Source organism: Salminus brasiliensis, chromosome 15, assembly GCF_030463535.1.
Source record: "Salminus brasiliensis chromosome 15, fSalBra1.hap2, whole genome shotgun sequence".
Classification (NCBI taxonomy): domain Eukaryota; kingdom Metazoa; phylum Chordata; class Actinopteri; order Characiformes; family Bryconidae; genus Salminus; species Salminus brasiliensis.
In genome coordinates, this window is record NC_132892.1 from 29,750,328 (window position 1) to 29,767,447 (window position 17,120).

Sequence of the window (17,120 nt, forward strand, 5' to 3'; positions counted from 1 at the left end):
CCGCAAGTCCACTCGCTCCGCACCCAGTGCCCCGGCAGCTAGCTAGTTAGCTAGTTAGCTATTAGCTAACCCGCTAGCGTTAGCAGCAGCAGCATCCATCGCTGGTGAGCGATGTGTTTTTATCCCTGTCCTGGGACGCTGTCGTCGCTTCCCAGCTGTTATTAAACCTCCTTCCTGGCGCTATAAGCCGGCCACACCAGGGTTACCAGTTGGGGAACCCCAGCGTCGAGTGTTAAGCCGTGCTTTTCTGCACAGTGGGCGAAATGACAGCTAGCACGTTTGCTAACTCGCTAGCTAGGTAGCTAGGTAGCTAACTAGCCAGGCAGCTTAGATGGTTAGCGAGATAGCTGTAGCGCAAACCCCAGCTGTATTTCCTTGGGAGAGACAACAGGGTCAAATTCAGCCGTGTGTCTAGGTGTCTAGCTGTCTGTCTAGCTGTCTGTCTGTCTGTCTGTCTACACGGTTGGTTCTAGAGTCTCCAGGTTCTAGCTAGGGAGCTAGCTAGCTAATGGGCATAATTAGCGCAGCTAACCGCGCTAGCTTGCGATGTGGCTGCACTTCGGGCTGTTTTCCACTCTTGACATTTGCTTTGTGTTAAAAATCTCGACCCTGCGAGCCCGGCTTTGTCAGCCAGCACTTTTACCCCCCTCTCGAATGTGAAGCGAGGCTGTGGGCCGGTCGGGTGCTGCCTCAGCCGCCTCTCTAGCGGGCTGTGCTCTGTTTGTTGTGCAAACTGAGCTACAAAGGGAGCCTCCAGCCTCCTGCCTCCAGCCTCCTGCCTCCAGCCTCCAGCCTCCAGCCTCCTGCCTCCAGCCTCCTGCCTCCAGCCTCCTGCCTCCAGCCTCCTGCCTCCAGCCTCCTGCCTCCAGCCTCCTGCCTCCAGCCTCCTCTCACAATGAGGACTTCAGCAGGCCTGGCAGTTCGCAGTGCTGTCATGTTAGAGGAGGACTGCTGATCACTTCAGGCTTCTCTGGGCAGATTTGTGGGAGTGATGGGCTCTGACGGGGCCTCGTCCTCGTTTCTGTAGGACACAGGGTTTCTCATTTTCACCACAGGTGATTGGGATAGTTGTCCCGCTGGTACCGTGGGCTTTGCAGACATCGGGCCTGAGGTTAGATTTTTACAGAGCCCTTAGAGCAGGTAGGAAGATCATATTTAGAGACATAAATCATAAACTGTTCCCTGGATTTAATAAACCATAAACTGTTCCCTGGATTTGTCATGCCGTTGCCTCAATTTAATAAATAGTTCTCTCAGTTAAACAGTCCTTGTCCTCATTTGATTTATTTATTTATTTTTTTTAAAGAAATTGTCCCTTCATTTTCTTATAAAACAAAAAAATGTCCCTTCAATTTCTTGTTAAAAAAGAGATTGTCCCTTCAATAAATATTTAAGGAAATTGCCCCTTTGATATATATATATATATATATATATATCTATATCTATATCTATCTATCTATCTCAAAGGTGTTGTGGGTTCGATTCCCGGGCTCGGCAAGCTGCCACTGTTGGGCCCTTGAGCAAGGCCCTTTTCCCCCTCTGCTCCCCGGGCACTGGAGTTGGCTGCCCACTGCTCTGAGTGTGTGTGAGTGTGTGTGAGTGTGTGTGAGTGTGTGTGAGTGTGTGTGAGTGTGTGTGAGTGTGTGTGAGTGTGTGTGAGTGTGGGTGAGTGTGTGTTCACTACCAGATGGGTTAAATGCGGAGGACACATTTCGCTGTACAGTGACAAATACGTGCACCTTTACCTTACCTTTAAATTAAAATGAGTAAAATGAGATTTATTAAATTGAGAGAACAGGTTGTTAACTTGAGGGAAGATTTTATTAAATGAATGAAATCGTTTCTTAAATCAGGGAAACAGATTATTAAATTGAAGAAACATTTTGAGATCTCTAAAATTTATATATATTTCTATGTATTTATGTGTTTGTTTATTTAACCGTGACTCTTTAGGGACACTGTAGGTTTCTGAATGGGACTTTTGTGCCTTATTGGAGTTTGGAGTGATGATGCTCATATTCAGATTCGTGGGATTTCTGATCAGGTGAGGTGAGGATTGGACTTTTATGGGACTGGGCTGTAATGGGCTGCAGCAGTAGCAGTTCATCAGACAGGACAAGTTAGGCTAACATTGCTAATAAACACTGGACTCAGACTGTCACCAATTTCATCTGTGTATATACTCACCTAAAACCTCTCTCAGCCTCTCAAAACACAGCCTCACCTGGGTTGTTCACAGAGAATGAGGGAGTAAAGTACTCGAGTATATAATTGTTGTAATGTTCTGTCCGGGCAGTTTCACAATTGTCTTATTTATTCGCGCAGCTTTTCAGGAGATTTTTTAGCAAGATAGGATCGGTGACCGTCCAAGTCCAGTGTTTGTTAGCGGTGTTAGCCTAGCATCCCCTGTTCTGAGCCCAGAACCAAACTGCGGTGTTCTAGGCAGTGACTGGGCCAGAACATCTCCAAAACATCAGGCAGGTCTTGTGCGGTGTTTCCGATATGCAGTGGTCAGTACCTACCAAAAGTCCTCTGAAACAGTCAACAGTTCACTGGTTGTCGGGGTCATGGACGCCCAAGGCTCATTGATCCATGTAGGCCACACCTCACAACTCTCAGGACTTAACGGAGCTGCTGCTAACGCTAGTCTTGGTGCCAGATACCACAGGACGCCTTCAGAGGTCTTTTGGAGGCCATGCCTCGAATACTCAGAGCTGTCGTGGTGGTAGCAGCACAAGGCGGGGGCAACTCTGTGCCCGTTAGCTGCTGGTGCTGGTGTTATGGCTGTTGTGGGGGCACCTTATTGCACCTGAACTCACTGTGTAATTAGAAAGGGTGTCTGTATACTTTTGGAAATGTGTGATTGATTTGAAAGGGAAGTCCAACACCAGAGGCTATTAAATACAGACGTCCTCTGCGTTAGCTGCTAGCTGGGAAACATCCTTATGCTGGTAGTTTTTGGAAAAATTCCCCCTACCTTCCAGATGCATCGTCGGAAAAGGGGGGGCGGGGGGTTTCCTAGTGTTTACACCTGAAACTAAGTCTCTGTAGACCTCTGCAGCTCTGCTGTGGGAGGCAAATAAGCACCTTCACAGCAGAAGTAGTGAGGGTTGTAATTGTCGCTTTGGCTGGAGGATCCCTTTAACCTCTTCTCTACTGCGTCCGGTTTTACTTTAGCGCCGCTTTATAAGGGAAACTCCACCAGTGTTTCCAAAATTCTGATGAGACGTAAACAAACTCATTCAGATCCGGGTTTAGTGTGATCTGGTTGGGTGTAAGGGAGCTTAATGAGTCAGATTTCCGTACAGTGGTGGTGAAGGGAGCCAGGGTCACCATGACTACAACCGTTCTACCCGAACCCACCAGTGAAGCTCCCACCACCATGTTTATGTGTGATGGCTGGAAAATATGAGTGAAATAAGTTTTTTTTGGGGGACTGTTTTTCTTCACAGCACCGGTCACGTATTCCTCTGCCCTTCACAACTTCTCTATCAGACCGTTCAGTATGTTTATAACATACACTTTCTGGGCAAAAGTATTGGGACACCTTCTTAATCATTGTTTCTTCTGAAATCAAATGAATTAAAGAGAGTTGATCCTGCTTTTGTTGGAGTAGCTGTCATCACTGTCCAGGGAAGAAGGCTTTCTACTAGATTTTAGAGGAGCATTGCTGTGAGGATTTGATTGCATTCAGCGACAAGAGCTTTAATGAGCTCAGGATGTTGTATGAGTAACTCCCCAACTCGTCCCAAAAGTATTGGATGGAGCTCCACCATCCATCATTCCAGACAACACAGTACTTCCACAGCTCCACAGCTCAATGCTGGGGGGCTTTATACCCCTCTAGTCCATACCTGGCATTATTAGGCAGCATGGTGCCCATAGATTAATGATGTTTGTCTGCTCCAGAGAGTCCTATTCTATTGGCAGCACTTATCTACTGTGTGTGTGTGTGTGTGTGTGTGTGTGTGTGTCAGCAATAGGTGCAACTTAAAGTGGCTGAAGGCTTTTGTTAGAAGGGTGTCCACAAACTTTTGGACATGGGAATTTAATATTGTTGTAAAAATGTTAGGATATGAACTATTGTTTTTAGGTTTGTCACAAGCCTCTGTTGTGTGTGTGTGTGTGTGTGTGTGTGTGTAGGCCTGAGGACATGTGTTTTGGATGTCCCACTATAACCCCCCACTGCCCACTTGAGTGGCAGCCCCATGTGTGCACATGCAGCTTAACCTCTGACCTTGAAATCTGTTGTATATGTGCAGCGTTCCCCACCCTGTGTGCTGCGATATTATCGAACAATGCTGCACGCTGTGTGTGTGTGTGTGTGTGTGTGTGTGTGTGTGTGTGTGTGTGTGTGTGTGTGTGTGTGTGTGTGTGTGTGTGTGTGTGTGTGTTTAGTGGGGCACAGCATGCTGGGAGACAGAAATGTCCCGGGGGGCACACCCACCCACCCTGACTGTGCTATAAGGAGCAAAACATGTGGGTAGTCTAATGGACGAAACTCAGATTGCCCAGTTCTCCCAGTTCTCCCAGTTTTCCTTCCCACTTACCCTTAATGTTTGTGTCTTACACCATCAAATACACCAGTCAGCCATAACATTAAAACCACTGACGGCTAATACCTACCGAATACCGTCCGTTATCTGGTTCGAGTGGCCTCTGTCAAGGGGTGGGGTTTACATATTAGGCAGGAAGGTGATGTGTTGGAAGCTGGAAAAAGGGGCAGTCATAAACCCCTGATGCAGGTCAAAGTGGCCTAGATCTGATCTTTTTTTGGTCATATATGACGCAGGTGTGTCAGATCTGGGTGTCGGATCTCATTTCATGTGACTTTTTCGTCAGTCCAACCTAACGTGCCTCATAAATGCGTCCTGAGGAGAAGAGAAAATGGGTCACATGAAAATTCACGGTGATCTTGTGAATTTCAGCCCAAATATGTAACTAGCAGTTGGCTGATAACTTTGCAGATCCCGAGAGCTGATCAGATCACATGATCCCTATTTTGCAAGCATCTGGTGATTGGCCGATAATGTAGCCGATCCCGAGAGCTGATCAGATCACATGATCCCTATTTTGCAAGCATCTGGGGATTGGCCGATAATGTAGCCGATCCCGAGAGCTGATCAGATCACATGATCCCTATTTTGCAAGCTTCTTGTGATTGGCCGATAATGTAGCGATCCCGAGAGCTGATCAGATCACATGATCCCTATTTTGCAAGCTTCTTGTGATTGGCCGATAATGTAGCCGATCCCGAGAGCTGATCAGATCACATGATCCCTATTTTGCAAGCATCTGGTGATTGGCCGATAATGTAGCCGATCCCGAGAGCTGATCAGATCACATGATCCCTATTTTGCAAGCATCTGGTGATTGGCCGATAATGTAGCGATCCCGAGAGCTGATCAGATCACACAATCCCTCTCGGGATCCCTCGCGATCCCGAGAGCTCTCAGGATTGGCTATATTGTCGACCAATCGCTGGTTACATATTTGGATACGTAGCTGTTTGAGCCCATCATGTTTACTTTTAGGACTTAGACATCCAACCTCAGTACCTGATCTCACTAATGCTCTCGTGGCTGACTGCAATCAAAAGAGGGCTGGACCAATTATTGGATAGGCCAATAATCTGATCTGATGTGAATATAAATTTTCTGGAAGTCTGTGAGAGATGAGTGTCTAGTATCTGACTACATGGCTCAGTGCCCCGCCCATTTTGTTGTTGTTGTTTTTGATGCAGTAACAACAACAACAACAGCAGCAGCAGCTTTAGGAACGACCCTCGTATCAGAGCCTGCTTCGTGCTGAGGAAATGGAGGCGGAGAGGAAAGGAGTCTCATGTAGGTCAAGGCTAGCCGGCCGTGAGCCGCCGTGAACTTGAGAACCCGGTGGTCGTCGTCCACGTCCTCCCTGGTTGCCATGGAAACAGTTAACAGGGTCTTGGTGGAGGCCGTTGTTTTTAGAGTGGTGCGGGGACGCTCGGGAGGTGTCTGGAGGAGCAGCGTGTTGGATTAAGCAGCACTGAAGCGCTGAGCGTGACTCACTGTGGGGAGGTCGGTTTGTCCACTGGGTCAATGGTCAGACTGGGAGACTGAGCTCTGCTGCCGTGTTGTGATTTACTCAGACCCTCTAAACTGCATCAGTTCTCCTAATACAGGAACCCGGTCTGAACAGCCCCAGTGTTGCTATGGCAACACTGCTCATCTGTCTGCCTCCGTATCAGTGTCTGTCCATCTATCTGTCAGTCAGTCTGTCTCTGTCTGACCAGTGGCTGTATATTTATCAGTCTGTCTAACCATCTTGTCTGTATGTCTGTCTGTCTCTCGCTTCCTCTCTTTCTCTCTTTGTTTGTCCCGGTGTGTCTGTCTCTGTCCCGTCTTTGTCCCGGGTGGTCAGTTGTGCCACTCTTCTGCCACTGTCTTTCTATCCCTCTCTCTGTCTCCCTCTGCCCCTCTCAGCCTCTATTCTGTCTATTGTCCCTCTCTCTCTGTCTCCCTCTGTCCCTCTCTGCCTCGGTTCTGTCTATTGTCCCTCTCTCTCTGTCTCCCTCTGTCCCTCTCTGCCTCGGTTCTGTCTGTTGTCCCTCTCTTTGTCTCCCTCTGTCCCTCTCTGCCTCGGTTCTCTGTTGTCCCTCTCTTTGTCTCCCTCTGCCTCTCTCAGCCTCTATTCCGTCTATTGTCCCTCTCTTTGTCTCCCTCTGTCCCTCTCTGCCTCTATTCCGTCTATTGTCCCTCTCTCTGTCTTTCTCTGCCTCTCTCAGCCTCTGGTCTGTCTATTGTCCCTCTCTCTGTCTTTCTCTTTTTAGTTTAATGTCCAAGTTGAATAGAAATAGATCAGATTTTCTGTCTCTGTCCGTTCCTCCGTCCATCTATCTTTCTGTTAATTTGTCTGTCTGTCCACCTCTGTACCTGTATAGCCATATGTCTGTCTGTCTGTCTGTCTGTCTATATAAGCAGTGTCTTACACAATTCCACATTCCTGATATTATTCCTTGTATTTGTTGGAGGACCTTCATCAGTGTTACTTGTTGGCTACATTAGCCTTGCAGAACTGCAGACAGACAGCAGGTCATTCAGACGACGTCTGTTCAGTGTTCTGTCTTACTGATTGAACCCGGGCTGATGTCAGGGTAAAGTCTGTCTGCTGTGTGGAGTTGAGCGAGGTCTGTTTGTTTGAGGTCATGGAGTTGACTAGAGGGGCTGAGTTCACGCCAGGATGACACGATATGTGAGGAAGAGCCTCAACACAATGGGAAATATCGAGGTCAGCAAAAGCGATGCAGGTTGTGTTGATGGATTGTATGGTAAGTTGATAGTGTTAGCCTCGTCAGAGGCCTAGTGAGCACTGGGTGTTAGTCTGGCTGATGTGTTGGTTTTCTGATAATGTCGGTCAATATTGATGACTCAGGATTTTGTCAGTATCTGTGAAAATAGTGCAGATAATAAACCAGCCAGTAGTCTGAAAGGCCAGCATTTTGAGGGGGGAGATCAGCCAGATCCTTGTCGTTTTTCACATTGACATAATGTGAGTCTGGCAGTTGGAATGGACCAATAGAAATGCTCCAAAATGAATCAGCATAAAATCTGAGATCCAAGGTTTTTTTTTTTCTCCTTCTATAAAGTGGCAGTTTTGGAGATACAAGGTCAGAATCAGTGCAGTTGAATCATCACTTTCCTTTACACTCCTCTGAAAGTGTGTGATCAGATGAGATCAGCGCATGTTCCAGAGAAATTCTTGTGTGTGTGTGAAAGTGAAGGTGATTCATTTGACATCCAGCTCGCCAAAATAATAATGCTCTGTTGTGGAGGGCTGCTCTGTTGTGGAGGGCTGCTCTATGGTGGACTGCTGTTCTTTTCTAGAAGACTATTCTATTCTGGAGGGCTGCTCTATTGTAGATGTTTGCGCTGTTGTAGAGGGCTGCTCTATGCTGGACTGCTGTATTTTCCTAGAAGACTATTCTATTCTAGAGGGCTGCTCTATTGTGGAGGGCTGCTCTGTTGTAGGGGGCTGCTCTTTTCTAGAAGACTATTCTATTCTAGAGGGCTGCTCTGTTGTTGAGGTTTATCTTGTAGAGGGCTGCTCTGTTGTAGGGGGCTGCTCTATGCTGGACTGCTGTATTTTCCTTGGAGACTATTCTATTCTAGAGGGCTGCTCTGTTGTGGAGGTTTACTCTGTTGTGGAGGTTTACTCTGTTGTAGGGGGCTGCTCTTTTCTAAAAGACTATTCTATTCTAGAGGGCTGCTCTGTTGTGGAGGTTTACTCTGTTGTGGAGGTTTACTCTGTTGTGGAGGTTTACCTGTTGTAGGGGGCTGCTCTTTTCTAAAAGACTATTCTATTCTAGAGGGCTGCTCTGTTGTGGAGGTTTACTCTGTTGTAGGGGGCTGCTCTTTTCTAAAAGACTATTCTATTCTAGAGGGCTGCTCTGTTGTGGAGGTTTACTCTGTTGTGGAGGTTTACTCTGTTGTGGAGGTTTACTCTGTTGTGGAGGTTTACCTGTTGTAGGGGGCTGCTCTTTTCTAAAAGACTATTCTATTCTAGAGGGCTGCTCTGTTGTGGAGGTTTACTCTGTTGTAGGGGGCTGCTCTTTTCTAGAAGACTATTCTATTCTAGAGGGCTGCTCTGTTGTAGGGGGCTGCTCTTTTCTAGAAGACTATTCTATTCTAGAGGGCTGCTCTGTTGTAGGGGGCTGCTCTTTTCTAGAAGACTATTCTATTCTAGAGGGCTGCTCTGTTGTGGAGGGCTGCTCTTTTCTAGAAGACTATTCTATTCTAGAGGGCTGCTCTGTTGTGGAGGTCTGCTCTGTTGTAGGGGGCTGCTCTTTTCTAGAAGACTATTCTATTCTAGAGGGCTGCTCTGTTGTGGAGGTTTACTCTGTTGTAGGGGGCTGCTCTTTTCTAGAAGACTATTCTATTCTAGAGGGCTGCTCTGTTGTGGAGGTTTACTCTGTTGTAGGGGGCTGCTCTTTTCTAGAAGACTATTCTATTCTAGAGGGCTGCTCTGTTGTGGAGGTTTACTCTGTTGTAGGGGGCTGCTCTTTTCTAGAAGACTATTCTATTCTAGAGGGCTGCTCTGTTGTGGAGGTTTACTCTTGTAGAGGGCTGCTCTATGCTGGACTGCTGTTCCTTTCTAGAAGACTATTCTATTCTAGAGGGCTGCTCTGTTGTAGAGGGCTGGACTGTTATTTTCTAGAAGACTATTCTGTTGTAGATGACTGCTCTTATTGCAATAGATTTCTCTATTCTGAAACCATCACTATGTTGTGTAGGACCGCTCTATTGCAATAGAATGCTCTATGCTGCAACGCTGTTCCATTTTCAAACACTATTTTGTATTATAGCTCTGTTGTAGACGGCTGCTCTGTTGTAGACCGCTGTTGTAGTGGACCGCTCTGTTCTGGAAAACAGCTTGGTGGTTAAAGACCTCCCAGATCTCCTGTCTGGAACATGGTGTCCTTCTTGAAGGCTGATCTGGAACACGGCTCTGTTGTAGAGGACTGCTCTATCGTATATGTCTCTTCTGGGAAGTCAAGGAAAGGGATGTAATATTGGGTTACTGTGCAACTATAGGAAAAACCTGGCATTGTACTATTTGCTGTTCTGCAATATATGTTGCGATGGACTTCTTTTCACCAGAAGTCGATGATACAACATGTCATTAATAATCATTTACTCCATGTCTCAGAGATTGCAGTGAAATCAATGACCAGGGGCTTTTACAGAGTTGGCTTCTAAGCAAATGTCTGTCTGAAGCAGACTGTCAAGCAAAGGATGTATATCTGACTCTTAGTGTTGACTAAGTAACCGCATCGCTTCAGTCAGAGGAGCTGAGCTACTTAAGAGCTCCAGTCTGAAGCTCCAGTCTAGCTAAGGGTCTAGCTTGGTGAATTTGAGTATCGAACCCACAACCTTGTAATCAGTAACCCAGTGTCTAAATATTTAAATGGTCATTTTTCCCCTTTGTTTTGAGATGCCCACTTTCCCCCAGGAACATCAGCACACACACCTTGCAGCTGAACAGTGTGTGTGAGGGGAGGGTGGTTGTTATGCACTCAGATTGGCCTGAGGCTGGCTGAAGGGGTTTAGTGGAGGGCCAATTCCCACACTGCTAATGGGCTTTCAGCAAGGTGGAGGTGGTGATAAGAGCAGACCGTATGGCAGAGAGAGAACACCACGATAGACGGTTTACAGTAAAACGCAGTGTTCAGAGTGTTGTGGACAGTTGAGTAAAACAGCAGCATCACATGTTTAAAAAGACTGTAAGTAAGACTGCTCTGTTGTAGACGACTGCTCTACCATGCTCTGTTGTAGACGACTGCTCTGTTGTAGGCGACTGCTTTGTTGTATGCGACTGCTCAACCATGCTCTGTTGTAGACGACTGCTCTACCATGCTCTGTTGTAGACGACTGCTCTGTTGTAGGCGACTGCTTTGTTGTATGCGACTGCTCAACCATGCTCTGTTGTAGACGACTGCTCTGTTGTAGGCGACTGCTCAGCCATGCTCTGTTGTAGGCGACTGCTCTTTTGTAGACGACTGCTCTGCCATGCTCTGTTGTAGGCGACTGCTCAGCCATGCTCTGTTGTAGACGACTGCTCTGTTGTAGATGACTGCTCAGCCATGCTCTGTTGTAGATGACTGCTCAACCATGTTCTGTTGTAAACGACTGCTCTGTTGTTGGCGACTGCTCAACCATGCTCTGTTGTAGACGACTGCTCTGTTGTAGGCGACTGCTCAGCCATGCTCTGTTGTAGGCGACTGCTCTTTTGTAGACGACTGCTCTGCCATGCTCTGTTGTAGGCGACTGCTCTGCCATGCTCTGTTGTAGGCGACTGCTCAGCCATGCTCTGTTGTAGACGACTGCTCTGTTGTAGATGACTGCTCAGCCATGCTCTGTTGTAGATGACTGCTCAACCATGCTCTGTTGTAGACGACTGCTCTGTTGTAGGCGACTGCTCAACCATGCTCTGTTGTAGACGACTGCTCTGTTGTAGGCGACTGCTCAGCCATGCTCTGTTGTAGGCGACTGCTCTTTTGTAGACGACTGCTCTGCCATGCTCTGTTGTAGGCGACTGCTCTGCCATGCTCTGTTGTAGGCGACTGCTCTTTTGTAGACGACTGCTCTGCCATGCTCTGTTGTAGGCGACTGCTCTGCCATGCTCTGTTGTAGGTGACTGCTCTTTTGTAGACGACGGCTCTACCATGCTCTGTTGTAGGCGACTGCTCTGTTGTAGGCGACTGCTCAGCCATGCTCTGTTGTAGATGACTGCCCAACCATGCTCTGTTGTAGGCAACTGCTCTGTTGTAGGCGACTGCTCTGCCATGCTCTGTTGTAGGCGACTGCTCTGTTGTAGGCGACTGCTCTGCCATGCTCTGTTGTAGGCGACTGCTCTGTTGTAGGCGACTGCTCTGCCATGCTCTGTTGTAGGCGACTGCTCTGCCATGCTCTGTTGTAGGCGACTGCTCTGCCATGCTCTCTTGTAGGTGACTGCTCTTTTGTAGACGACGGTTCTACCATGCTCTGTTGTAGAGGACTGCTCTATTCTGAAACTGGTTGTGTTTCTGAAGCGTGACGCAACTGTAGACAACTACTGTTACGACTACTCTGTTGTAAAAAGGCATCCCTATCATGCTTTATTCTGAAATGTTCTCTTCTAGGATATCTGTGTTATGCTAGGCTAATGTTGCTAACAAACACTCTGCGTAACCTGTAGGTCTATTTTGTGTGTATTAACGTGTCTCTCTCTTCTCCACAGTCTCGGATGCCGACAGTTCGGACGGGCTGCAGTTGAAGAAGGAGCATGCCTTAAGAGTGTTCAGCTACATTGGCACATGGACACAGAGGTCAGATCTATTCACTCAGACAGTGCTGTATGAGATGTATGCTATTGCTGCGGGACGGAAAAAACCTTGTATCTCCTGAACTGGAACTTTATAGGTGTAAAAATATGAAGTATAAAGTCGTTTTGGAGCATTTCTAATGGTCGTTCATCCTGAAATTCTGATTCAGTGTAGAGAACAGCTGCCAGAGTTGCATCATGGCGAAAATGGAGATGCAAGGTTTTTGCGTGACCGTGGTGATTATTTGACGTGCAGTATGTTTACTGTACTGATTTTATAGCACTTCTTGGTGTGTATAGTCTCTGGAGTCCTCCTCTGAATCAGACGCTTGGCAAATTCTCTGCCACATAAAAAGGATTGTGCTGTGGACGGTTGGGTGACCTTTGGCCTACTTTGGCTTTTGCCCGCTGTGGCATTCGAGCTCGCTCATGCAAAAAAGTGCCGAGTCATCATCGCCAGTCTAACCCACAGTTCTGAGGAGAAAGGAGCCTCCTTTCTTTTTTTTATAGGAGGGAGGAAGCATTTTTCTCTTCTCCACGGCTTTGCTGTTCTGCTGAACCTCATATTCCTAAAGCTGCAACTTTCCTTACAGCAGAAGGAGGAAAATGAGGTTCTTAAAGGAACAGCTCAGCGAAAACTCAAATGAGCATGTTTTATCCCTGACCCCAGATGCAGTCAATCAGCCAAGACGGTTTTGATATCTGATGTGTGCTTCTTTAGATTAGAGCCCTGAGTTTGCCCTGATCCGGAAGGTTGTTTTGGACGCTATTACAGATGTCCCCAAAGTGGACATACCCCACTTACAGAGACTTGCCTTCATAAGTTTATAACCTTATAAATAGGGGTGAGGATTATTATTAGGATAGCACTCCTTAAATCTACCTTAAATCCAGGACATTATTATTATTATTATTATTATTATTACATTTATTTATATATATTTATTTATTTATTTATTTATTTAAATTCATTTTTAATGTATGGTCGGTGTGGCGCAACAGAGAACACCACTGCCTGCCAGTGAGCTATTCTACCATGTGGGAGACCGGGGTTCGATTCCCATTCTGGGTGCTGGGTACACCAGTAAGAGTCCTTGTTGGGCAAGACTCCTAACACTGCATTGGCCAACCGTCCACCCGTAATACGAGTAACCCTGTAAGTCGCTCTGGATAAGGGTGTCCGCTAAATAAATGTAAATGTAAAATGGGGGGAGGTGGGGGTTGAGTAATGTAGCTAGTTTGACTACAGGACACCTGTAAACCTATTACCGATTCGCACGGGATAAGACATCATAAATGACTGGGATGGGAGTGGTTACTCGATTCCGCACTGCTGTCACACACCCCCCACCCCCCCCCACACACCCCCCCCACACCCCCCCCCTCCAAAAACAAAACAAAACTGATGATCGATCTTATGATGAAGTCGTAATAATGAGATTTTAGTGTGAATATTAGCAGCTACATGTTCATAACCTGTATGTAGGCTATAGGCTGCACTACACCATGACTTGCCTATAGCTGCCAAACAAACCACATGTCGATTCACACAGGATTCATATAACCTGAGGTATGCCGGTATCTTTGCTGACATGAGAGCGTTCAGTCTGCATAAATAACAAACGTGGCGTTAAATCATTAGATATTTGAATAATAATTACATTACCCAATAATTACATTACCCCACCTCCCCAGGGAAGATTGATCCCGTCTGAATAGGGCTAAAGAGTGTCATTCGTTCTGTTTGAATGGGTGAAGTGCATAATTTTTGCAGAACCATCACTGTAAGTGTATTTGAAAAGTACTAATGCAATTTATATGTTTCAAAATAATAATAATAATCATAATAATAATCATAATAATAATAATAGATTTGAATTGATTTCTTTAGTAATTTTCATCGCTTTGCTGCGGTGCTGGCCGCCATCGCTGGCCGTCTGCAGGCTGGTGCGTTGGATCCGGGTATGCGGCACTACTCTCTAGGATCGTCGGAGGAGGCGTGTGTTGGTCCACCCTCACTAGTGTCGGGGGGCATCATGGGGGGGGGCGGATGTATGACTTGGCTCATTGGTGGTCATTGGGGAGAAAATGGGTGAAAAATCTACTAAAATTAAAAGAATTATAATAGATGAAGGAGACGAAGTGCATAAACACAAGTACAACAACATTCAGTCATTCGTTGAGGAGAATGGGCAGGAGTTTTGCCTCAGAGAAGCGAAGGCTAGGGGGAGGAGTGTGATGATGAAGCAGGTCAGTGTGGTAGGAGAGGCTCTGGTTATGGAGGTTCTTTGTGAGTGAACAGAAGAATTTTCAATTGGGTTCATTGTGAAACAGGAAGCCAGGGAGGTTTCTGGGGGACGGGCGTAATGTGATCACGGGAATGGGAATGAGCGGGGAGGCAGGCAGCTGAGCTCTGGACGGTCTGAAGTTTAGGATGATGTTGGAGGGGGAAAAGCAGCTCTGGCGATTTGAATTACAGGGTGTTTTTAAATGAGAGGGCACAGATGTGTGAGGAAGGAGATGGAGTGGGGTTATCAGTGGTGAGGTGAAGGTAGTGGGTGGTTTTTTAGAGGGATTTGGGACGGGAGATGATGGTCATGTCAGATTTATCTCAGTTTAATTTGAGTGTTTGGTTGCATCCGTGATTTCATTTCAGTGGTTCAGCAGGTCAGAGTGGAGTGAGCTCCAGGGGTGAAGGATTTGGTGGAGATGTAAGGCTGGGCATCGTCAGCACAGCAATGAAAGTGAAGACCATGACGTTGTATGATGTTGCCAAGGGGGGAGCATGTAGAGAAGAAATAGAAGGGGACCAAGCACCAAGCCTTGGGGGACGCCCTGGGGAACAGGAGTAGTGGGTTGTTAATAGGCATGAATTGAATTGTTGTCTGTTTTTGAGAAATAAGTTTTGTGTATTGTGGAAATCTCTAAATATATGAAATTATATTTGTGGCACATCTCCCACCTTTTGTTTTTACTACTGCCAAAACAAAACAAATTAGCAAAATTAAGGTATTTTGCAGAGCCCTTCCAGTTTTTTCAATATTAAAAAAAGATCTATGCATGACGTTTTAATAAATTGTTATTGCTTAATTTTAATTAATTAAGTTTTTCTAAGCCAAAAAAAAACAAAAAACAAACACTTTTAGGAATTTAATTACAACAATTACAGAAATTGGTGACAGCCTACAGCCTAAATATATATATATATATATATATATATATATATATATATATATATATATATATATATATATATATATATATATATAATGTTTTTTTTTTTGTTTGTTTTTTTTGAGTTGCTGCTCAAGTTCTTTGATGGAAAACATCTTTTACTTTAAGCATAATTCCACTGAAGTACGTAACAGTACTTTACTTTGAGTGCGGTTTCAGGCTTCTCAACCCCTCTCTGAATATGGTAACGGTAATACGCAATAAAGACTAGATATTAAAAAAAAAAAGTGAAGCTCGTTATTGAAGAAATATTCAATTAACAAACACCAACATCAGCTTAAGTTTTTAATGAACACCTGGGTGATATTTTTTTTCCACTCTTTCTCTCTCTCTCTCTGTGTGTGTGTGTTACAGGCAGTGTCTGTGCTGCTTTAAAGAATATAAGCACCTTGAAGTCTTCAACCAGCTGGTTTATGGCCTCATTAACCTGGTCATCGCCCAGGTAACCAGCCTGAGGGATCGCCTCTGCAGTTCCCGCGGCAAAAGTGGAGCCGACGACTCGGAATGGGGCTCCCCCCACCCGCAGCCTTCTCCCAATGAGGAGGAGCCGCTCAACGTGGAGAGGGACTCGGCGGAAGAGGATGGAGGCGGGGAAGGGGTTTCGACAGAAGCGCAGAAGAGCCAGAACCTAGTTCAGGTCCATGGAGGCCAGCAGGACCAGCCTAGAGCTGGCGAGGGTCCGGGGGAAGAGAGCTCAGCCGAGAGCAGCTTGGACCCCTTTAGCACCTGGAGCACGGAGGACCGTGAGAAACTACTGCTGTGTGCTGCCAAAATCTTCCAGATCCAGTTTCCCCTCTACACGGCCTATAAACACAACACACACCCCACTATAGAGGTAAGCAAAGTGTAGTGACCCAGACGCACACACAGTGTATTGGCAAGAACCTGGTGCTATAATGCGTATCACAATATGATTCACTGGTATTTATGTATTTATTATATTTTTACTCAAATTTTATAAAAACCACCAAAGTATTTAAAAACACACCATCTATAAAAAATCAGTAAAAGAAAAGTGTCTTCTTATCCAATCAGAACAGCGGGATCTAGTGATCAGTGGTTAAACACACCAGATGAACCATTGTTCTATCTCACACCAGTCTTTACATGTAACTAAAATCAAGTTCAAAATAATGTGGTTTTACAGTATTTTTAAAGCATATCGCAATTAGAGCTGGGCGATATGGAAATAAATGTATATCACGATATTTAAAAACATTTTTAACAATAAGAAATTATCACAATATTTCGTCATGTAGACAAAATGCACCAACAGCGAAATGTCTGATATTACTCAAAATGAGACTGATTGCACTCTTTGTAATGAAACGTGCAGTGACAATATTCAAGATACACTCATAAAAATGAAATTTATCACGATATGAAAAAATATTGTCATATTACTTGGCTCTAAATGCACAATTGATATTTTCTTACACCCCACAGTTTTTTTTGTTTGTTTTTTGAGATTTTTGTTTAATTGGGTTCTCACTCAAGTGTTCTAGATAGTATGCCGCTCAGCATAGTCGTATCAGAATATTTTGACCACCCCTGGCTTGGAGCAATACGTACGTATAAGTAAGTGAGCAGCAAAAGTAATGGTCATGTGCAAAGGCCTCCATTTGACTGATGTTTGAGAGGGTGAAAGGTGGTAGAATCTATGCAATCACTAACATACGTGAGATGTTCTAGAGCTGCTGTAGAGAAGGAGTACCGAGAATGGACTTCTTGCACATCGAGTGCCTCCCAATGGCATAACAGTGGTGCCCGTGGGCCGTTGATGCCAAAGGGCTAACCTCTATAATAAACACCTTCCAGCAACTTCCTAATACAGTCCACACCACAACTTCTCACTAGTGTCCCAGGGTGGAGATTCCCTCTATTCGGTAGGTGGTCATATTGTTCTGATATGACCATGTAGATGAAAGAGAGGTACATTTCTGGTCAGATGTTTTAAGGGGCTCTCGGCAATCTTGCATGATGTTTTTTTGTTTTTTTTGACACGCACACACATGCTCATATGCTGCCATTGTTGTCTCCTGAACAGA

The 17,120-nt window shown here is 45.6% G+C and overlaps 1 protein-coding gene across 1 annotated transcript in view; it reads left to right on the plus strand.

Annotated features, from left to right (window-relative positions):
- usp34 (ubiquitin specific peptidase 34) overlaps window positions 1–17,120 on the plus strand; it is a 70,441-nt gene that overhangs the window by 1,101 nt on the left and 52,220 nt on the right. Inside the window, exons 2-3 of the mRNA XM_072657812.1 lie at window positions 11,755–11,842; window positions 15,427–15,907. Coding sequence (XP_072513913.1) covers window positions 11,755–11,842; window positions 15,427–15,907 — 569 coding nt within the window. The remainder of the gene's footprint in view (window positions 1–11,754; window positions 11,843–15,426; window positions 15,908–17,120) is intronic.